This window comes from Sceloporus occidentalis, unplaced genomic scaffold (genome assembly GCF_023333645.1).
Source record: "Sceloporus occidentalis isolate IW3139 unplaced genomic scaffold, rSceOcc1.0.p SCAF_2, whole genome shotgun sequence".
Classification (NCBI taxonomy): domain Eukaryota; kingdom Metazoa; phylum Chordata; class Lepidosauria; order Squamata; family Phrynosomatidae; genus Sceloporus; species Sceloporus occidentalis.
Window position 1 is genome coordinate 199018023 of NW_028316982.1, and position 22093 is coordinate 199040115.

The 22093-nt window shown below is 38.7% G+C and overlaps 1 protein-coding gene across 1 annotated transcript in view; it reads right to left on the minus strand.

Annotated features, from left to right (window-relative positions):
- Nucleotides 1-22093, minus strand: part of LOC149319556 (ATP-binding cassette sub-family G member 1) — a 52426-nt gene that overhangs the window by 24587 nt on the left and 5746 nt on the right. Inside the window, exons 2-3 of the mRNA XM_089511965.1 lie at nucleotides 21559-21802; nucleotides 817-934 (exon numbers count right to left, since the gene is read on the minus strand). Coding sequence (XP_089368091.1) covers nucleotides 817-934; nucleotides 21559-21802 — 362 coding nt within the window. The remainder of the gene's footprint in view (nucleotides 1-816; nucleotides 935-21558; nucleotides 21803-22093) is intronic.

Consider the following 22093-nt stretch of genomic DNA (forward strand, 5'->3'; position numbering starts at 1 on the left):
TGACACATAATGAAGCACTTTGGAAACACATATATATAATAAATAAAGTTGAATCACTTGGGCCCGTTACAGATGGGCTAGAAAGTACGCGCGGAGCGCGTACTAGGGTTAGAAAGGGGCGGTGCTTCCGCACCCCCCCTAACCCTAGTGCGCGCTCTGCATGCACAAAATGGCAGCGGCCGTTCCACACGGCCACCCCCATGAGGACGTCACGGCCGCGCTGCCTCTCTACGGGGTGGCGCGGACGTGACGTCCTCGCTCCACGCCAGGGTGGTTAGTGCGCCCTTAGCGCGGAGCAGGAAGGAGCTCCTTTTCGGAGCTCCTTCCTGGTTTGGTCCGCTGGGCGCAGCCTTCACACGGCTGCGCCCAGCGGACCAAAGGAGAAAGGGGCCAAGTGGCCCCTTTCTCCTCCTCCCCGCCGCCGCGGGGTGTCCTTGGGGCTTGAAGCCCCAGGGACACCCCTTTTAAGGCTGTGGGGAAGGGGCCTTTTGCCGCTTCCCCGCAGCCTGAAAAGCGGCGGATCGGGGCCTCAGCGGCTGCCACTCTGCACGCTGAGGCCCCGATACAGCAGGGAAAGGGGCGGGTGCAGCCCGCCCCAAACAGGCGGTTTGTAACTCGCCCATATTATGAAAAAAGCTTTTTCTATATATCTGAAGACAGAAATGTAGTTTTGACACAGTGTGAACCTGATATCAAGATCCATCTAATTTTGGCTTTGTAATGAGTATAGTTGTAGAACTCTTAGCCACATGCTTAGCATAACCATAGGTGTGTATTTAAAGCATTATGGGTGAGATGGTCTTTACGGTTACTGACCTGTATCCTGCCAGAAGGTTCATGAGTGTTGATTTTCCAGCTCCAGAAGGACCCATGATTGCCACAAGTTCTCCACTGCTGAACTTTCCTGAAATCCCTTTCAACAGAGTCTTGAAACCTGTTAAAATGGATGGGTGTTTAGAAATCCACTACACATTTTTGTCAATTCTAACACACCAGAATGTAGAGCAGCTCAAGCCCTCTCCCCCTCCCTCTATGCTCACAAGCTAGTCCTGGCCAGGCAGCAGTAAAAAAGATTTGTCTAAAGCCTCAGGTTGTTTCCAAATACTCCTCAATCATAGCAGTTTGATCCCACTTTAACTGTCATAGCTCCATTCTGTGGAAACCTAAGCTTTGTAACATGGTGAAGCACTTTCAATTATCTAACATAGAGCACAAATGCTGTAATGCATGAAAGCGAACTAGAGAATTTTTTCCCTCAGCAAATTACTGCTCCCAGGATTCCACATGGCAGTTAAAGTGGGATCAAACAGCTATAATTGTACAGTGTAAAAACTGCATCATTTTAGTACTCATTAGATAACAAATTATAATAAAAACATACTCTGCTTCATTGTCCAAGGTCCCTGAAGAATATTATAGGGAAAATACCTCTTAAACTGTAAACATATAATTGTTGTGGATAAACTTTCCACATCCTTTTATTACCCTGGATCTTTTTCCTGTTATGGCAGACTTATACAGCTCTCTTCAAACCACATTTTAGCACTGACATCTTTCCTGTTATTGTTTCCACATCTCTCTCTCTCTCTCAGCAATTAAAATGCTTCATTTAGCTTGTAGCACCATAGAGTATTTTAATGTTCATTTATTCCTGACTACGAAATCCAGGGAGAAGTTTATCTTCTTCTTTTTGTCCTTTTGCTTTTTAATTGTTGTTATTTTCATCATACAATTATGTGAAGGAGAGATGAGAACAGGGATGTAAAGAATACTCAGTTTCCCTCATCTTTGACATAAAAGGGGACGGCAACATATTGAGGCACACCATCAAGAAATTGTTGCAAGATTTTTTTACATTTTTGGCATTTTTGGCAAAAAGAATTATTTGCCCAAAAATATCCTCACATTTTTCATGGGAAACTATTGATTCAGCTCCACAGCAGTTTTGAATATTGTAGCCACACCAAATTTCAGTAAGCCTTGTCATAAGTGAATGAACGAAAACAAAATAAAATATCGCTCCCTATCCCAGTCTTTCAAAAATATATCAACTCGTCTGATCATAAGCCAAGTAATAAACAGTTTGGCCAATTTTATCCTGAAGCAAATTTCTCAGGCTGAAAAACATCAGTGTAAAAGGAAACTGTTAAAGATTTTTGCCTCTGAGCAAAAATTATATATACTGAGATATAAGAAAATATAATTGTTATCCAGAAAGATTACAAGTTTGATGAAAGGTTAAAGAATATATTTTGAATATATATATAAAGAATACTAGCTTGGTGGAAAGTTAGGTAAAATAATATGTTTTCAGTCATTTATCCTGGCATTGGTGCATTTAACAGGGATGCAAAACTAGATGATCAATAATGAATATCTTATACAATGTTTTTTTACTATGCATTTGGTCAGTCACTAAAAATTATCCCTGTGACAGCACAACTATGGCAGCATTATTTTTTGAGCAAAAACAGGAAGGGCAGATGATAAATAATAGAATGTTGTGTTCAGAGTTTTTGTTAATGGGCATTTCAGGCTTCTCCAAAGCCCCCCAAACTTCAGAACACAATGATCTACATTATTCTTTCTGGAAAGTAGTAAAAGGTCTTATTGCATATGAAGGTCAACCAAGCCGAAGTGAGTTGACTATGGAATACCAGCATTGTGCCCTTTATAATCCCTTATCAAGGATTAAAAATATTCAGATACATAAATAATTAGTCCTTCTATTGCAGAACATAGAGGCTAATCTTCCTCAGAATGTTTTGACCCATAAATTCCATATTGGCACCATATGCTTCCTGTGATTAAATTTTCACACACACACACACACACACACACATATATGGGGAAACACTAATGTTTCTGGAACACACATACGAAATCTCGGAGCATTTAACTCACAACTGTTTTCCACACTCAGCCATGAAACCATTTTTCTCTGCCACTCATACTTCAGCATTCTCACCTTCTTCACTGCCTCTTGCTTCTTCATTTACCAAGAATGAAACAAGGCTAAGGTACAAATGGCTGAGAAACTCAAGCTGAATTAACACAGCATAGAGCCTGTGTAAAGAACCACACTGTGAAGTTAACTAAAAATATTTTCTATAATATCACTACAACCACTCTGGATGGTGAATAGAATAGAAAAATGGTCATTAAGAGACCATCTAGGACAGAAGTGGGCAAAGTATAGCTCATGGTCCACATGAAGCCGTCCCCTGACACTCTTACAGACTGTTTTATTTTTGCATATTTTTTAAAGGCAAATTTGAGCTGAAATGAGAAATTAAATTCCAGAAGCTAACTCCTTCACTTTATTGTTTTGTTAAAGCTATGGATTAAGTTTCAGCTAGGCGTTAGATCTGACAGACAGCACAAAACAAACAGTTGTTTAAATAAGGTTTATTCTAAACCTATGCATGCCATGCTTTCTTTACAAAAAGGAGTCTGTTCATTGTATAAATTTAATAATGGGATAATTATTTTTTCTTCTTCAAAGGAACTAATGAGATGTGACAGCACACTAAACAGACCGACACTTAACCCTATAGTATTTGTGCCTGAAGTTTAGCAGATGGCATGACCTCATTCTTCCTGTCTAGCTTCATTGTCATTTGCATCAATTTATTGTAAATTCTGAATGCACTTTAATTCATATCCCAAGGAAACTATTTTTTTTTAAAAAACTGTCTAGATAGCATAGCAACAATCTTCCTGAAGTTATCTGTAATAATAAAAAGGAGGTCTGTCTATCAGAGCCATAGTGGCAAGTGATCACGACACCTGAAAGGTGATGCACATAGCAGGAGGACCCCAGGGGTGTGTATATGAAAGTTTCAAATATGTAAGAGCACTTTAAACTGCAAAACACCAACATCATCATTCACTGAAATGTAGGCTGCTATTTTCAGTTTTGGGAGGGAATCATATTGGGCCACTCTTGCAATGTATCATCCATCCTGTCTCTTAGTGAGTTTAGGACACAAGGTGGCTTGCAACAGTTAAAACAAACACAGTTTAAACATTGACAGCATACAAAAATTTAGAAGTAATTAAACTTCTAAAGATGAGCAGGCACAGCCATACTGCATGCTTGCATGGAGAAAGCCTCTTAAATGGGTCAATGAACGATAATAACCTTCTTCCCATCAGACTTCAGGCAAGTGATTCAGTGATGTACTCCAGAGAGAAATCCTCATGCTTACAGGTTTGAGGAATTAAGAGGCATAATGTGCTCTGCTCAAACATCAGGATCTTTTTCTTTGTTCCTAACCAAATAAAGGGATGTGATATTATTTTTGCATGACTCATGATTTGATTTTTTTTAAATCTATGAGTGCTTTCTTTTGAAGTCACTGAAGCCTTATGCAAATATTATGTTATTTTTTAAAAGAAATCCATTCTTTTATTTAAAATGTCTTGTATTTGCTTATGAATAGAGGTAGGTGTCTAACACATGGAGAGAATAGGGTTGCCATAATTGTCCACTTTTACCAGGGACAAAATGTGGAACAAATTCAAGACCAAACTGTAGGACAACTGCAGGACAAAACTCAGCCCAAAATGTAGGACATTGAAGAAAAATGGTGGACCTTAAATGTCCTACATTTTGAGCTGAGTTTTGTCCTGCAGTTGCCCTACAGTTTGGTCTTGCAGTTGCCCTACATTTTGTCCCTGGTAAAAGTGGACAATTATGGCAGCCCTAGGAGAGAAGAAACACACGTTTATGGGGGTAACACAAATACTCAACAAATGTGGTAAATGCACTGGATATGCTGCCAACCATTATACCATATTTTATATATTTAAACTGGTAAAGCTATAAATAATAGGCTGTGAATAGGTGTCACTGAACCAAACAGGATATACATTTCTACATGGATATACTTCTACATACATGTGATATAAAAACACTATTGCTTTTAAAATCAAGATTGGAATATCATGCAGCCCTCTAGAAGTTAATGGACTACAAATCCCAGTAGCTCTAGCCAGCATAGCAAGAAGTGAGGAACAATGGGAATTACAGCCTAAAGGCAAAAAGCTTAATATATAGGTTGATATATATTTACCTTGATACCTATAGATATATACTTTGATACCTAGATATACACCTTAATATATATGTTTGGCTTATAGTTCTGGTGGCAGGAGAAACTTTTAATGGGATTATGCTTTTAACTTTCTAAAATTATGTTTTAATTGTGCTTTAAACTTTTTAAACTTTGTGTTTTTGATAGAATTGTTAGTTTGTTTTTAAACTTTTGAACAAATAGTTTTTTAGCTGTACCTTGGTATAAATTGGATCTATACCATCTTGAGTCTTTTGCAAGGAAAAAGGTGGGATATAATTTATATATGCATGATTCCCAGCCCTGTTTTAAAGGTATAAAAGTGTTTACAGAAACATACAAAGAACAAAAAATACACCTTAAACAGCTCGGACCTTAAAACGCTAACATTACAAAATATTGCTAAGGGGCTGGAGAAGGTAGGTTTTCAGTTTTCCAAAAGTCAGTGTAATTGTTACATCTCTGTTTCTGCATACTAATATCAGTGCATGTGGAAACATACTATGGATCTTCTCCACTATTTCAGTTTATGTCTAGAACGTGTACAACTGTGTTTTACAGACTTTCTACATGAAATAGGTCTTGTGGTGGTAAGCAAATTGTTAAAATTACTTGCTCCTTTCTTTGTGGAGAAAAATAGCAATTTCAGTACTTTCCTAGAATGGATTAACTACTCACTGACATGGAAATCACAGCCTGCAATTACATATACAGTGGACCCTTTTTATATGCTGGGGTTTGGTTTCAAGATCCCCCGTGGATAACAAAATCCGTGGATGCTCAAGTCCCATCAAATACAATGGCATATCAAAATGGTGTCCCTTATAAAAAAAATGGAAAATCAAGGTTTGATATTTGAAATTTATACTTTTTTTTAACATTTTCAAACCGTAGATGCTTGAATCCATGTATAAAAAAAATCAGTGTATAAGAAGGGCTGACTGTACATGTGACTGCTTATATGAAAAATGTCCCATACATCACTCCACTGATTCTTGAAATAGCAGCTCCTCCTAGTATGGGCTGAGTCCCTGGAATCCCATAGCCTTCCCAGTTCAACTGATCAGAGATAACAATAGAAATTCCCTTTGTATGCTGCTTGCAATCCCATTTGAGGCATTGATCAGCACAAAACACAGGTATGCAACACAACCTGAGTGGCTCAGTTCCAGAAGATATCTTCATATTCTAGATAAGAACAAATAATCATGAAGGAAGCACAAGAACTCCAGGAAAGGATCAAGAAAACACACAAAACAGTATTTTCTTGTTGCACAGGTTACTGGAGTGCTTAGTTATTTCATTGCTTGAGTTAAAGGGGGAGGTCATCTGGAGGTGCATGATGAGACAGAGAAACAGAGCGCCAATATTTTGGAAACAGGTAAGAAAGAATAGTTGATGGGCTGGGCACAGATGTAGAAGGCTGCAATTCTCATCATACTGTCATTCTTACCAGCACTTGAATCCTATTTTGGGAGAAAAGTGGGATATAAATCCTTGAAATAAATAAATTAAATAAATAGTTTTTGTGATAATTATAATGCCTATACAATTTCATTACTGATATCAAAGCCATGTATTATAGTAATTCTCCAATATGGTCTATGACTTTAAAAAAAACCAAATACAGAAAAGCAAAACATTCTCCACAAGTATATAAATGTTCCTGTTTATACTCGGGGAAAAATAAATCACATTATACTAAAAAAACTTCACTACCATATATTTTTCATGGCTGTTATCTTTACAATATGAGCTGTTGAAATTTCACTTGTTAATGAGTTGCCAATTAACAAAGAGTATGGCAAGTCATAGTATGGTGAATGTCTTATTCAAGAAAAATCGTAACACAAGAGCCTGTTACAAAAATGGTACGGGCCGCCTTTCGCTTAAGGGAGGATCTGTTTCAGACCCCTTCCCCCCCCCCCCCACGTAAGGGAAATTCTGCAGATGCTCAAGCCCCATTTAAAACAATGGGGCTCGTGCACACAGCGCGGTGTGGTGCACATGGTGCGCGCACACGCACACTATTGCCTTTTATGGAGAACAGCTTTCAGTGTAAGCTGAAAGTTGCATAAAGCATGACCATACATGACAAAGGTGCACTGTATAGTATTTCTTTCTCCCCATCTTTTAAAGAAAGGTCACTTTAGTTTCCATTTTACACTTTTCATCCCCCTTTCTTTTCAAAGTATTACTCAGAGTAACTAAATACCTATGTCCAGAAAGATATCTAAGAACTGCAATTTTCAATACAAAGAAACATGTGCATCAAATTGTATGTATACATTTTAAATAAGACACTGATTACAAAATAGAAGTGCCTCTTCAACACTTATAAGCATATGTGACATCAGTGATGAATTTCCTGTCAGGGATGATGGGAGTTGTAGCTCTTCACCTCTGGCTCAAACTCACCACCTTGTTGCGCACCGACGCTGACCAGTTTTGGCCAGTGGATAAAGCTTTGCTTCAAAAGCAGTAGAGTTACAGAGAATAGGCTGAAGACCCTGACAAACTCTCCAAGCCTTCTCACTCTTGCTTCCACAGAAGTCTTCCCACTTCTTCAGGATCCAGCTGGCTCTTGTATCTTCACTCAAGACACCAGACAACTCAGTAGTCTTATATAAAAGATCTACTTTATTCTACTATATACAGCTCCAAACTATCCAACACAACAATACTATCCACTACTACCCAACTACTACCCACAAAACACACTGGGATTCATAGTCATTATTATAGTCCTTGGATCATACCACCCACTCTTGTCAGTTTCCACCCAGTGGGCGTGTACATCCACTCTCATTGGCTCTCTTGTTACTACCCAGAATTGGTGATTTCATCATTTCACCTTGTCCACTTAACAATTCTCAGGTGTGTTCAATTAACCACTTTGCATTTCTGTCCTTGGCATTTGGGACTTGTTAATTCCATTATCTTTTACACCTGTGTGGTTGCTACTTGCTTCTGCTGAGTCACCCTGACTCTCACATACATGTTTTATTTCAATCACTGTATATCCCATGTTGTTTTTTCCTTAACATTTCCCACATATTCAAGTATACAGCAGAAATTTTACTTCACTAGTTAGGTCTATATTCAGGTCGGGTTAGTCTAGGTTAAATCTCAGAGAATTCTCATTTCTGGCTTATCTCCAAATCACTCTGCCCTCTTAAACTGTCCTGGTAGATTATATTACAGGACTCTCATTTATAAAGCAGCTTCCTAGTTGCATGATGGACCTGACAATTAATTGCACTGAGCGATACCAGTGCAGTCTATTTATACCTATTCATAGTTAGAAAACACAAATGACTTCTCTTTTGAAAAGTAGGGCAGATTGATTTTTATGCAATGTTTTGGATCCTTAGGCACCAAAGTATCAAGGATAACAAGTATGGGGAACATTTCTGATGTAGTTGCTTCTTGCTCAAATTGTATCCAAGTCCAAATTTTATCAACGTGGGGACATGGTTCCCATGTGAATGTGGAGATCTAAACTTTACAAGATCTGTTTAAGGTGCTGAACCTGTTTTCAGGGTTCAGTTCAGCTCTATGGATAGCTCCTTTAGAGTTCATACTAAACTTCCGAGTGAATTAGGGATGAGAAGAATATTTGAAAATATTTGAAAAATGGTGGGGGGAAAAACATGCCTCTCAAGTGATGAGAAAGTGTGATGAGAAAAATCTTGGACTGACCAAAAAATACCCTTTGCAGTTCAGGGCTTATTCTATGCTAAATTTGCATGTGGCTGTTTGGGTCAAAAAATAGCATTTTCTGATCGGGAAATGCTATTTCCTGTGTTGAAAATGTTTCATGTGCAAAACAATCACATGCAAATTTTATGTAGAATAAGTCTCATATTGCAAATAATCTTCAAAAACTGCAAAGTTTTTGATGACTTTCTTGTAGTGGTCAGAAAATTGTTAAAATTACTTGCTCCTTTCTTTGTGGAGAAAAATAGCAAAGAATCACAGTACTTTCCTAGAATGGATTAACCACTCATTGATATGGAAACCACAGCTTGCCATTATATATGCATGTGACTGCTTATATGGAAGATGTCACATACCATTAGAAGAACAGTAATCATATATTGCTTTTGTTCAAAGGAATTAGGTCTTTCACAGCAAGGACAAGCTATTATCAACTTTCTTGTTGTGCAGTTCAAGAACCCAACAATTCCATTATGGCAAACAAAGGGATGGCCAGGATGTTGTTGCTGTTTGCCTTCAAGTCCTTTTCCTACTTATAGCGACCCTAAACTGAACCCATCAAGAGGTTTTCTTGGCAAGATCTATTCAGAATGTGGTGTGTCGTTGCCTTCCCCTGAAGATGAGAACATGTGACTTGCCGAAGGTCACCCACTGGGTTTCATGGTTGAATGGGAAATCGAACCCTGGTCTCCTGAGTCATAGTCCAATACTACTATGCAATGCTGGTAGAGCCACATAAAGAACTAACTGTCTTGCGGTAGAAGAAATTGTGTGTATGCTAGAGTGTATCTGTTATGAGAAATGCTATGAAACTTGTCTTCCTTGTGTGTGTGTGTGTGTGTGTGTGTGTGTTCACTTACCATGGCTCTGAATGTACTCTGACTGCAAGCAGCCATGAGGCTTATCCCATCTGGACAAGTAGCCAAGCTGCCATGAACCCAAAAGTGAGCTTTGAAATAGAGATCAATGAAATAGTTTGGGAGCTGCAATAGTGAAAAAGTCACACTTCCAGAAGACAGGAAGAGAGAACTGATTTACAGCAGGATGTTTCCTGAACCAAGCCGGAGAGGGCTAATTTACAGCTCTATTCCCCATTTTTGAAACCATATCTTAGTGATCCTTTACTATGCAGATTTGGCCTTTCACGTATGATAGACAATCTTTGCCTGAAACTAGTTTTAGCTTATAAAAGATCCTAAATTTTCTTTGTTAGAAGAAGGAGGGAGCTAGCTTGGAGTTTCAAGGGAAATCTCATGTCCCCTGTATCTCAAATTGGTTCCAACTCATGCTGCCCTTCATGAAGCAGCTGAGTTCTACAATCATCATGAGATCACATCTTCAGAGTGCTGAAGGTAATTATCACATGTGTGTGAATGTGTGTGTGCTTGCATGTGTGCAAATGTGTGTGTGTGTTTTCCTTTAATAAAATACAATTCTCAGATCTGAAGAGTTCTGCCTGCATTCCTCTATTCCAGAAACCTCTGTATAAATGTGGGAAACGATTCCAAAAGAGTTGTTTGTTGCATAACCCATTAAATAATTGAGCTAATTAAAATTCCCCCTAGAAATACCCATTGCTACGTATCCTTATGTGGGTTTATAGGTATATCCACACATAATAAATGAAGCACCAAGTACCAATATGGCATCCAATGAGATTAATTAATAATCTTCATTATGCATTCATAGACCCAAATAACCTAGCTAGGTTATTATGCCTTGGAGACTAGGTTTAGCAATCTTAGTGGAAATACAAGTCACAAATGAATTCAGTATCATTATATTCTAAATTAATTTTCACCAACTTGGCACACCCTACTTTCATCAAATCCATCTGGATTATCTGGACCCATTTCAAACCGGCTTCAGGGCGGGATATGGAGTTGAGTCTGCCATGGTCACCTTAGTCGATGATCTCCATCTGGGCACCGACAGGGGACATGTGACCCTGTTGGTGCTCGTGGACATCTCAGCGGCACTCAATACCATTGACCATGGTATCCTTCTGGAACGCCTGAGTGAGTTAGGAATTGTAGGCACTGCGCTCCAGTGGTTCTGTTCCTACCTCTAGGGCAGATTCCAGATTCTGGATTCTGGGGGGCAGTTGCTCTTCTAAAAGAGAGCTGACATCTGGCATCCCTTAGGGTGCCATTCTGTCATGCTGTTTATCATTTACATGAACCCACTGGGCGAGATCATCCGGAGACATGGGGCACGGTGTTATCAGTACGCTGATGACACCCAAATATGGTTCTCTATGCCTCCGATTCTTGCAGTAATTAAGGATGGCATCTCTCCTCTGAATGCCTACCTTGAGTCGATAATAGGCTGGATGAGGGAAAACAAACTCAAGATGAATCCAGAGAAAACGGAGGTACTTGCGATAGGTACTTTAAGTCCAGGAAAGGAAATTTGTCAACCTGTCCTGGATAGGGTCACACTTCCCCTAAAGGACGAAATTCGCAGTTTGGGAGTACTCCTGGACATGTCCTTGCAGTTGTCATCTCAAGTAGATGCGACAGCCAGGAGTGCTTGGTATCAATTTCGATTGATACGCCAACTGCGTCCCTACCTGGACTGAAAGGAACTTGAAGCAGTGATACATGCTCTGGTAATCTCTCATCTTGATTTCTGTAATGTGCTCTACATGGAGCTACCTCTGTACCAAGTTAGGAAGCTTCAATTAGTTCAAAATATGGCAGCCAGACTGGTCACTGGCTCTTCAAGGTTCTAAAAGCTCTTCACTGGCTACAGATTAGCTTCCGGGCACAATACAAGGTGTTGGTTATTACCTTTAAAGCCCTACATGGCTTGGGCCTGAGTTACTTACGGGACTGCATCTCCCTATATAATCTGCCCCGCACACTCAGAACATCCAGGAAGAACTTGCTAGAATTACAAATGACTAGATTAGTAGTTTTTTGTGGGTTTTTTGGGCTATGTGGTCATGTTCTAGAAGAGTTTCTTTCTGATGTTCGCCAGCATCTGTGGCTGGGATCTTCAGAGAATGCTGTGGCATATAATGGCAATACAATATAATGGCATAACAAAATAGTGTCCCTTATAAAAAATGGAAAAATCAAGGTTTGATATTTGAAATTTATAGTTTTTTTTGAACATTTTCAAACTGTGGATGCTTGAATCCGTGTATAAAAAATCGGCACATAAGAAGGGTCAACTGTATTTGTAATTTGTATATTTTATCAGGTTGTAATCCCACCTCGATCCATCTGGGAGAGGAGGGAAAATATAAATAAATTTTGTTTTCTTATTTATTTATTATTATTATTATCTAGTATGCCTATCAGCCAAAGTAACTAGAGAAGATGGGATTTGGAACACAACAAATCTGGAGAACAACAGGTTAGGAAATGCTATTTTAAGCTGTGAATATGTGCTACTACAACCAGTATACAAGTAACAATATATTCAGTCATGTAAGAATACAGTGCACCCGCGTCATATGCGGGCATACCTTACACGGCTTTCAGCATACACTGAAAGCCACGCTGGGAAAAGGGGTGGCGTCCCCCATAAGAGTTAATGGGGCTCAAGCATAGGCGCAATTCCCTTTATGCAAGGGGGGGGGTCCATAGCAGATCCCCCGTGTAAAGGAAAGGCGGACTGTACAAATAATAACACACCTCAGTTGCCCTTTTATTTTACTTGTTTTAATTGTGCAATATTATCACATTTAGATGTTCCCCCATGAGCTCATCAGATAGCCCCTTAAAAAGCAAATGCTCCAGAAGAAGAGAAAATGCTACTTTGTTTCTCTCTATTGCTAGGCAGTTCCTGTTTGTGTTTTTTGTATCAGAAAAAAAACCTTGAATACATAGGATAATCCCCTAGAAACTCTTATAGGACAGGAAAAATTGTGGCAATTTTGTTGACTTTTTTTAGTTATGCCTAAATTTTGAATGGTTTTGAAGTGTTAGAAAATGAAAGAATGTGGAATGAAAGAACAGCTAATCAAATTATGCAGCAATTATGAACATTTGCAAGTTAATTTCACATAAAGGCTTGGTTTGGAGAGAAAAACAGAAAATGATTATTTAGTACAATAACATACATTACATAATTGTTTTATCCTTTGTGATTATGTAATTAATGAGGTCAAATCTGCAGTTTAATGTGTCGTTACAGGGATGATGCCATGTCTGAACTGTATGACAAAATTTTATCCCACAAAGAATGGGAGAAGAATGATTTCTTACTATACACCAGGAGTGGGTGGGTTTAGGTTTTGTTAGGCTCTGTTCAGGCTTTGCAGCTAGTTTCTACATGAGCATTATAGATTGACTCCAATACCATAATTTTATTATAGAACACAGACCGGAAGACCCTTCAGAAATAAACATACATCTTTAAGGTATTCCTGGCCATTCAATAAACATCTGTGTATTCAGGGAGCACTGATCACCACACTACCCTGAACACATGTAATCCTGCCTGATTTTGGAAGCTTATAAGGGTCAGTAACTGGATAGGAAACCACCAGGAATCTTCAGGTAAGAGTAATAATAATAATAATAAAATAATTTTTTTTATTTATATACCGCCCTTCCAACAGAGTAAGAAGGATTCCTGCATAAAACTCTGGGGAGGTGTTTCCAATTAGAACTGAATGTGTTAGACTAGATAAATGGTCTGATTTCTATAAGTTACCATCCCGTGTTTCTAATTATGGAGACATTCCTGGTAAACAATTTTCTGTGTTTTGATTTAAATGAGATTGACCAGACTATACCTATTATAATTTTTTCCTATATGTTCAGGCTCCATCTACCATTTTTATTAAAGTGTCACCACCAGCACACAAAGAGGAAGTATCAGCAGACTAGGGGAAATAACAAAGTTTGCAGAAGTGCACAGATTATTAAAAAGGAGATTTTTGAAAGATGTTTTGCAAATGCTTTAAAAAAGATTTACACCCTGTATCAAGATAGGAAGATTCAGGCTGTGCTACTCACATATAGACTATAACAGTGGTGAAGTACTGAGCTGCTTTAACAGTTGCCCAGCTGACCTCTCTACACTCTGGGCACTCCAATAAGTGTTTGAAAGGGCAGGCTGGGCCAGACATTAATCAGTCCATTCCATGTCTTCAAAGCTCATTGGAAGAAGGATGTCTTGAAAAACACCCATCAGGTCAGATAGCCCAATCTACCCCTTTAAAGGTCTTCCAGCCACCGAGGAATGCCTCTGAAAGCATGGAACAGGTTGACTGCCACCAGCTCAGTATGGATGGGACTTTCAAAGCTCTTTCGCTTCCTTGTGCTGGGTGGCTTTTTCGTGCTGGACAGCCTACCCAAGCTAGATACAGTTTCTGTGCATTGCTAGGTATGTGGGGGATCATTCAACTGAATCTGACACTATTTGGGGCAGAGAGCTATTTGATGACAATTTTACCAGCCAACAAGTCCAAACTCCACCATTTTCCCTTGCCGGCCATATACTGTATGATTCAGATTTCCTTTTAACTTGCAATTGCAAATGGCTATAATCTAACAAAATAAATTGAAGCCACACCCTATTGCAGTACACAGTTAATATGATCAGAGCCTAGGTAGAATGGAGGAGGTAATATGCAGACCCCCTAAGCAAATAGGAGCTTAAACTAGAGAGTTTAGGATTGTGCCATCAAGTGCACATTTCTCCATTTGTACATTTCTATACAACACAGGGCACGTGCTTCCATTCAGCTCATGGCCCAGTTTACAAGTTCAACAAAGAAAAAAGTAAAATTGTCTCCACAGCTAAGAAATAGAAACTACCAGGGACAACAATAGTTTATTCATTATCCCAATAAATATTCCCAAAGACAAATCTTGACTTTCCTCTATAAAACACAAAGGCTATCACCACTCACCCCTAGAAAATGCAAAACACTATACATTGAAAAACTAGTCTAGTGTGATATGGAGGAGAGAAATACACTTATTTTGACCAACAGAGGAGCTGATGGACCTGGAGCTGCAGGCATAGAAGCAAGAAGTGGGATATAATCCAGTTAAGAGTGATTGGTGAAAAGAGGCCTCCTGTGTTGAAATAGTCATTCCTGTCTGTGACCCATGTCATAGAGGCAGGCTAGGCATGAGATATGCCCTTTAACAAATAGTGGTTATTAGTATAATTTATTTATTTATTTATTTATTTATTTATTTATTTATTTATATAGCACTGTAGATTTGCACAGCGGTGTACATAAAGACAATAAATATATGAGTAAACCTGTCTATGGTGTACAATCTAAGAAATAATAGGATAATACATATAAAATACATAGCAATATAGGAAATGGTTCAATAAAACAGGCAACAAAAGAACATCAAATAGCAAATGCTAATCACGCAATGCCTGGGAATGCTTCTCTGTACAGGATGGTCTTCAACTCCGTTTTGAAGCTGGTTAAAGAAGTGATGGCTCTTGCTTGCGGGGGAAGAAGGTTCCAGGAGTGAGGGGCAGCAAGTGAAAAGGGGTGAATCCGAGATGGGGCAGAGGAAATCCTGGGCTGGGACAGCAGACCTTGACTACCAGAACGGAGGGCCCAAGTGGGAAGGTGAGGAGAAAGAAGGTCTGATAAATAAGGAGGGGCCAGCCCATGGAGGGTTGTATTCGTGAGTACACACACATACACACTCTACAGTGCTACAAAACTGCCTTAAGTGGGTAGAGCAAAGTACTCAGTGTGTGTGAGATGCCTGACAGATCATCCCAAAGCTGTTTCACCATATACCCCATACTAAACCTAAAGTTTTGTTGTTTAAAATGGACATTTTGGGGTTTTTTTAAACCACAAAAGCTCTCTTTATTAAGCACAGGGGACAACAGAAATGAAAGAGGAGCTAGTTTTCCCCCATTCGAATATGGCATATAGCAGTGCTCGGTGTCACCCAGTGTGATAACTCATGGTGCCACCCCCACACACAAACACACACAATGACCTCCTCCTGTTTCACACCATACAGAATCCTTAGCAGTGCTTTTTTGCACTAATGTTACTTATAAATCAGAATTCTCATTTAGCACTGAGTGTAATGCTAATAGTTGTGACAAAAACAACTAACAAAATTAAAATTAAAATTAAAATATACAATATCATATGCACAACTTAAATGTATATACACATGCACAGTGATTATTTGGTTAAAATGTGATGTTTAAAAAAATTAATATTAAATATTTCAAAAAAATTAAAAATTAAAATTTTGAAATTTTAAATTTTAAAAATTCTGGGGCCTCTCTTTTCTCTTCCCACTGAGCTTCACCCCACTCCCACCATCTTTTAAAGCATTTTAAAAGGAAACAGATGAATGTCACAGCCCATGTCTGCCAAGAAGTAGGTATTTGAGAAGCAATGGTGTCATCCCCCTTAAGGTGTCAGCTGGTGCGGTCTGCACCCTCCTAGTGATACCACTGGCATATAGTAGCTTTCAGTCTGTTTTCCTGGACATTATAAAATTATGCTGTTCACAAAAATGACACAAGAACAAGTCTTGGGTATTATTGCCCCTGCCAACTTTGTTTGGTTTATGTAATGAGAAATGGTAAAGATTAGAAAGTACCTTTCAGTGACATCATATTCTGATTAAATCATTAGTGCAACTCCTGCTTATACAGATCAAAAGCTAAAATGCAGTGTATAGTTTCTAGCGTGCATGTGTGTGTGTGTGTGTGTGTGTATATAAAAACAGTTGGTCTGTGCTGTAGACAGAATAATAAAGCTACAAAAATTATGAAAAATTCCAGAAAGGACTGCCTTCAAAGTGTACCTCTGTGATACACTTTATATTTCCTGCACTTAGTTCAGACTAGCTGATTATTCCCTTTTCTCAAAATGTAATTATTTTGTTGACCAGTATGTAAAATGCATTTGCTCTGTTAGAAAAATGCAGCTTCTAATGTGACAGCAAGCGATTAAATCCAAAGTCTTTGCCGAACAGGGATATATATCTTTCCCTAGCAATGATTTTGGTCCTTGCTATTCTTCATTCTTTCCCTTTCTCATCTTAGCAACAGTCAAAGTGCAACCAATCAACAGCTGCTTCGTCACTGCTTGAGCATCACAGTCTGAGGTTACTATCGTGCATTGACCGACAGTAACCGAGCAGGAATGGGAGAAAGCTGCTTCATGCGGCACCTCTACTGCAGTGCACCTGCTATGATAAGGACGGGCTTTTCTTAACTCCTCTAACCAGGATTAGCAAATAATATAGAGCAAATCCTATTTTTGATCATTTGCATTATTGAAGGGCTCAGAATGTACAGTTTTGTAGGAACCGAGAACAAAATACGTGCTTGCTTAAATGAATGTGTCAGAACGATTTTGTAACATTACCTCAACAATTGCTTTACACAGAAACCTAGCATATTCATATTCATCCCAAGATTTGACAACAATGATAGTAGTCTGTTGTGAATTCTACTTTCCCCACCAAATATTTTAGTATGCAGGGCAGGGAGGGGGGCAGAAATACATTGTGTGTATGTACCTTCAAGTGGCCTTATGGCAACCCCATGAATTTCATAGGGTTTTGTTTGGCAAGGAATATTCAGAAGTAGATTTGCCAGTTCTTTTACCTAGAGAAATGTATCTTGAGCATTTGTTTTTGAAAGTGAAAGTAAGGGAGACAAACAACTACAGTATATCTGTTCCTCCTATCAGACATAGAACCAATACTGACAGGTAGATAGATGTTTACTTCCACTGGGGACATAGTACTAGTTAACTTAAAGCAGCTAAAGAAATAAAAACATGTTCCATATTACTGTTTTCTAAAATGCTGAAGGTAGCTAAACCTGATCTACAAAACTCATTTTTAGTCAGAGAGACAGAGCATGTGTGTATTGAGGTTCAAATTCTTGCTTGTACTTGTTGTGTGCCTCCAAGCCATTTCCAACTTATTTTCTTGGCAAGATTTATTCAGAGGGGGCTTGCCTTTGACTTTCTCAGAGGCTGGGAGTGTGTGCCATTTCCAGAGTCACCCAATGGGTTTCTATGGCCAAGCAGAGATTTGAACCCTGGTCTTCAGAATTGTAGTCCAACACTCAAAACCACTATACCTTGAATTCTTACAGACTCACAGTTCAGATGTTGGACTGCAACTCCCATCACTTTCATCATGGCATCACCAATTGTGAGGAATGATGGAAGTTGCTGCCTGGTACACATGTAAGGAAGCTAATGCTCATCTTCTGCCTTTAATGCTGAGAAGCACACCGCATATGCAACAGGCACAATATTTTCATAATATTTCCATTAATAAGCAGGACAACATCTACTCTTACAAGTTACATGTGCTCATATGGAGTTTCATATTCATCAGTCTTCCATGGAACTTTGGCTCACATTTTTCACTTTGCTTACTGTTCAGTGAGAGGAGGAAACAATACTTTCAATGACTTCTGAATAAGACTTCTGAATGTCTTGTCTATTTGCGACAAACTTATCAAATGAGGCAAATAGTAGAGGATGCATTCCCCCTCTTTCCCACCCCTCATGTTACTCTGGTGCTGAAACAGCAAAAGAGGCTGTGAGAGGATATGAAGACTCTACAGATCCAGAATTCAATCCTATTTACACTTACATGGGAGTAATTGTGACTTCTGAACAAACTTCATTCTCAGTTTGTAAGCATTCATATTGTCAAGCAAACAATAAACAAACAAACAAACAAGCAAAATGTAAATTACATGTTTAAATTAAAATATCATACACACAGCCTAAATGGAATTACATGTACATGGTTAAATGTGGTTAAAGTGAAAATTTGGTAAGATGTGGATTTTTAAAAGTTTTTTAAAAAATTAAAAACATTCAAGAAATGTTATAAATTTTATATTTAATTTAAAAGAAAACTGGGCCTCCCCTTTCTCGTTCCACCGAGCCTTGCCGCACTCACCACCATTTCTTCAGTGTTTTAAAGGGAAGCTGGTGAACACTACAGCCCTTTTTGTTAAAAGGCAGATATTTGGGTAACAGTGGTGTCACCACCACCCCTTAGGCTATCACCTGGTGTAGCCTGAACTCTCTGTACCACCTGGTGACATGGCTGCTCAGATGCACAATGTCTTTGGCACAGTTAGTCTCAAACATGCTACAAGATCCCTTTGCATCGTTCATTAAAGTATGACACTAGACTCATTTTCTCTAGGGTCATTTTCTCTGTAGAACAATTTCCTACTGGGAATTTCAATAGACATCCTCTTTTTCTTCCACAGAGGACAGGTATCGTTTGAGAATAACATAGCTACAACTGAATATTCTCCTCCAGTTTGTAATCCAGAACATTAGCTGTCAGACATTACCATTCTGTTCCTATTTTCTGCTCAGTGTTGTGAATTCATATCTACACACACACACTTGATCTTAGCCAAAAGGCCGAGAAGCAAATTCATATCTTATGCCTTTTTCTTTAAATCAACAGTGCAGTCTTTTTTTAGACCTTAGATTTGGGATCAGAAAGAAACTCTCTTCCTATCCTTTTGTTTGTCCAGGACCTAAACCCCAAGACAGATTTGTCCATTGCTAGAGGATCTAGATCAAAGGACAGTCTTAAAATGGTTCTTTATCCAATTTGCATGTGTAAGAAACATGTTAGATCAGCACTTGAGGCTAGAACAATGGATTTTTCAGCATGGAGTGGAGAATATAAGTCTCAAAGGCATAGAACATACCACCCAAAAAGGGCGGCCTGCCAGTGCCTGTTTTCCCTCCGCAGGGAAGCCGCAGCTGCCAAACCACATGGCTTCCCTGCGAAGTAAAAAGAACCTGCTTTTTGTGGGTTCTTTCTATGCTGCAGCTGTGGCATAACAAGTGCGCCACAGTGCGCCACTGGCGCACTCATTACACAAGCACCACATGGTTCCGTGTGGTTCTGTGTGAATGCCGCATGGCGCTTGCGTAACAATGGCCGCGCCCATGTGTACAGGGCACCGCCACTGTGACACCGTCATCTAGTGCTAGGGTTGAGGGGCGTGTGGAAACCCTAGCATGTCACCATGACACTGGTATGTACCAGGCCAAAGTCATCTTAAGATGTTTTTAACAGTCAACCCTTTTTTTATCTTAACCATACAGATGTCAATGACAGAAGTATAGTCCTCTGTGGTTTCACAGCATTTCCAATTTTAAACACAACTGTACAAACTGTTTCAACATAACAGATTAACTACATCCAAGACTTCGCTAATTTACCAATTCCCAGTCTTTAACCCTTATTTCTACAATTTGTAGTTAAACAAAACTGTAATCAAGCATAGCAACCCCCAACCCAAAAGATCAAAAAAGATGTGTTTCCAGGCCTTTCTGGTTTTCTGTCCACCCTACTATGATCTGGCCCTACTTACGAATAGTGGAAATTACTTTCAAAAATAATTAATAATAGGTGTAGTGTCAACCTAAACAATAGCTATTACACTTACACTTTTTAAAGTAATAACTTTTTATTTTCTTGTTTCTCCAAAGTAATTAGTCATCTTTTAAAAAAACTGAATGCTACATGCCTCTGCTTTGTGATAGAAAGCACACTTTCTTTCTGTCCTTATTATTGCTTCTCATTGTTGCTCAATTAAACTGTTGCATAAAAGCACCCTTGGGGGGTTTAAAACTGCTTTTGAGTAACATTTTTTTAAAATGCAAGATACCTGTTTTTCCAGTACTGTTTTCAGCTCTTAAATAAAGTATTTAGCCATAATTTTAAAACCAAGCAATAAAATAAAATAAAATAAATCCAATACATGATCATAAAATGGTGCCTATAAATTAAAAGGAGGTTAGAATGAATTCAAGCGTACTTCAAATTATCCTGTATGGGAGCAACCTTAATATTAGCAATTTTGTAGTTTCCCAGCTGCACTATTAACAAATACTGTTGTGTTTTTTTTTACTTTAAATATTTGGAAGTGTGGACCATTTTAAATAAGTTCATAAGTATCTGACGTGTGTGTGTTTAGTGCCTTCCGATTTTTCCGATTTATGGCAACCCTATCATGGGGTTTTCTTAACAAAATTTGTTCAGAAGAAGTTTGCCAATGCCTTCCCCTGTGGTTGAAAGCATGTGATTTGCTCAGGTCACCCAGTAGATTTCACTGCTGAGCGGGAATTGAAACCTGATCTCCAGAGTCATACTCGAACGCTCAAACCGCTACACCACACTGGCTCTATATCTTCAGGTCTATTCTCAATTTATCCTTAACAATCCTTAACTATCCTCAAATCCCAATCTATGATATTCCCAATTTATGAATATCAATAGTCAAAGTTTTCCTTCTATTTTCCCCTACTATTTCAACCACATATTCACTAAGAATCAAAAGAACCTAATATATAAAGTTTTCTTTCTATTGCCAAACTAGACCATTTGAAGCTTGACTGTGTCCCAGACTGTCCTAGGAATTGAGCCTAATGGGCCACTGATTGAAAAGGGGGGGTACAATATCTACATTGGCTCTTCCTTTGAAACACTCATTTATATTTAATATGACTATTAAATATAAATGAGTGTTTCAAATATGTTTATTTCTTTACTATATATACAATGGTAAGGAATGGAAGCATTATGACAGCAGGCAGCCACTGCAGTGCAATAACTCAACTAAACAAAAGCTGAAATATTACAGCAGAAAGCTATTTGTGTTGTTTTTACTTCATAACATCTTGTTTCCTCCCTTTGCTACCATTTAGTTTCTAGCTTTCTACTTTCACCTGAAAGTACTGTCTTAGGTGCAAGATGAAATAATATTTTTGTTGGCTTACCCTTCCTTTTCCACCATGGTCCTTCCTGGATAGAGTAGGAGAGATCTTTAAACTCAATGTTCACAGCTGGTCTTCGGGGAAGGTAGGAGAAGCGATGGGCTTCTGTCAAAGCATTGTCCACCTTTTTCAAATGGCCACTGAGCAAATGGACATCCTGTGTGTCTGTCCCAGTAGAGACCACTTCATCCACAGAAACACATACTGACTTTGGCTCAGGCATAGCAGGTGCAGAATTGTTGGCATTCTAGAAGAGAAGACATAAAAATCAATACACATTTCCACACACCTGTCCCTAAGAAATGGTATTCACTAAACATTTGTACTAATGCATTACCTTGTAGCAAAACAAAACAGAAGAGGAAAAATAAAGACTAATCCAGGTTGTGTAAAATCTCTTGATTTTATGCCTACATAATTACTTGACAAGAGACCATGACTGTTCATACAGGAAGGTACATTCCAATTCTAATATTCATCTATGTCAATCACAAAATTATTGCATTAACCAAGATCTGACTCACACAATGGGCTAAAT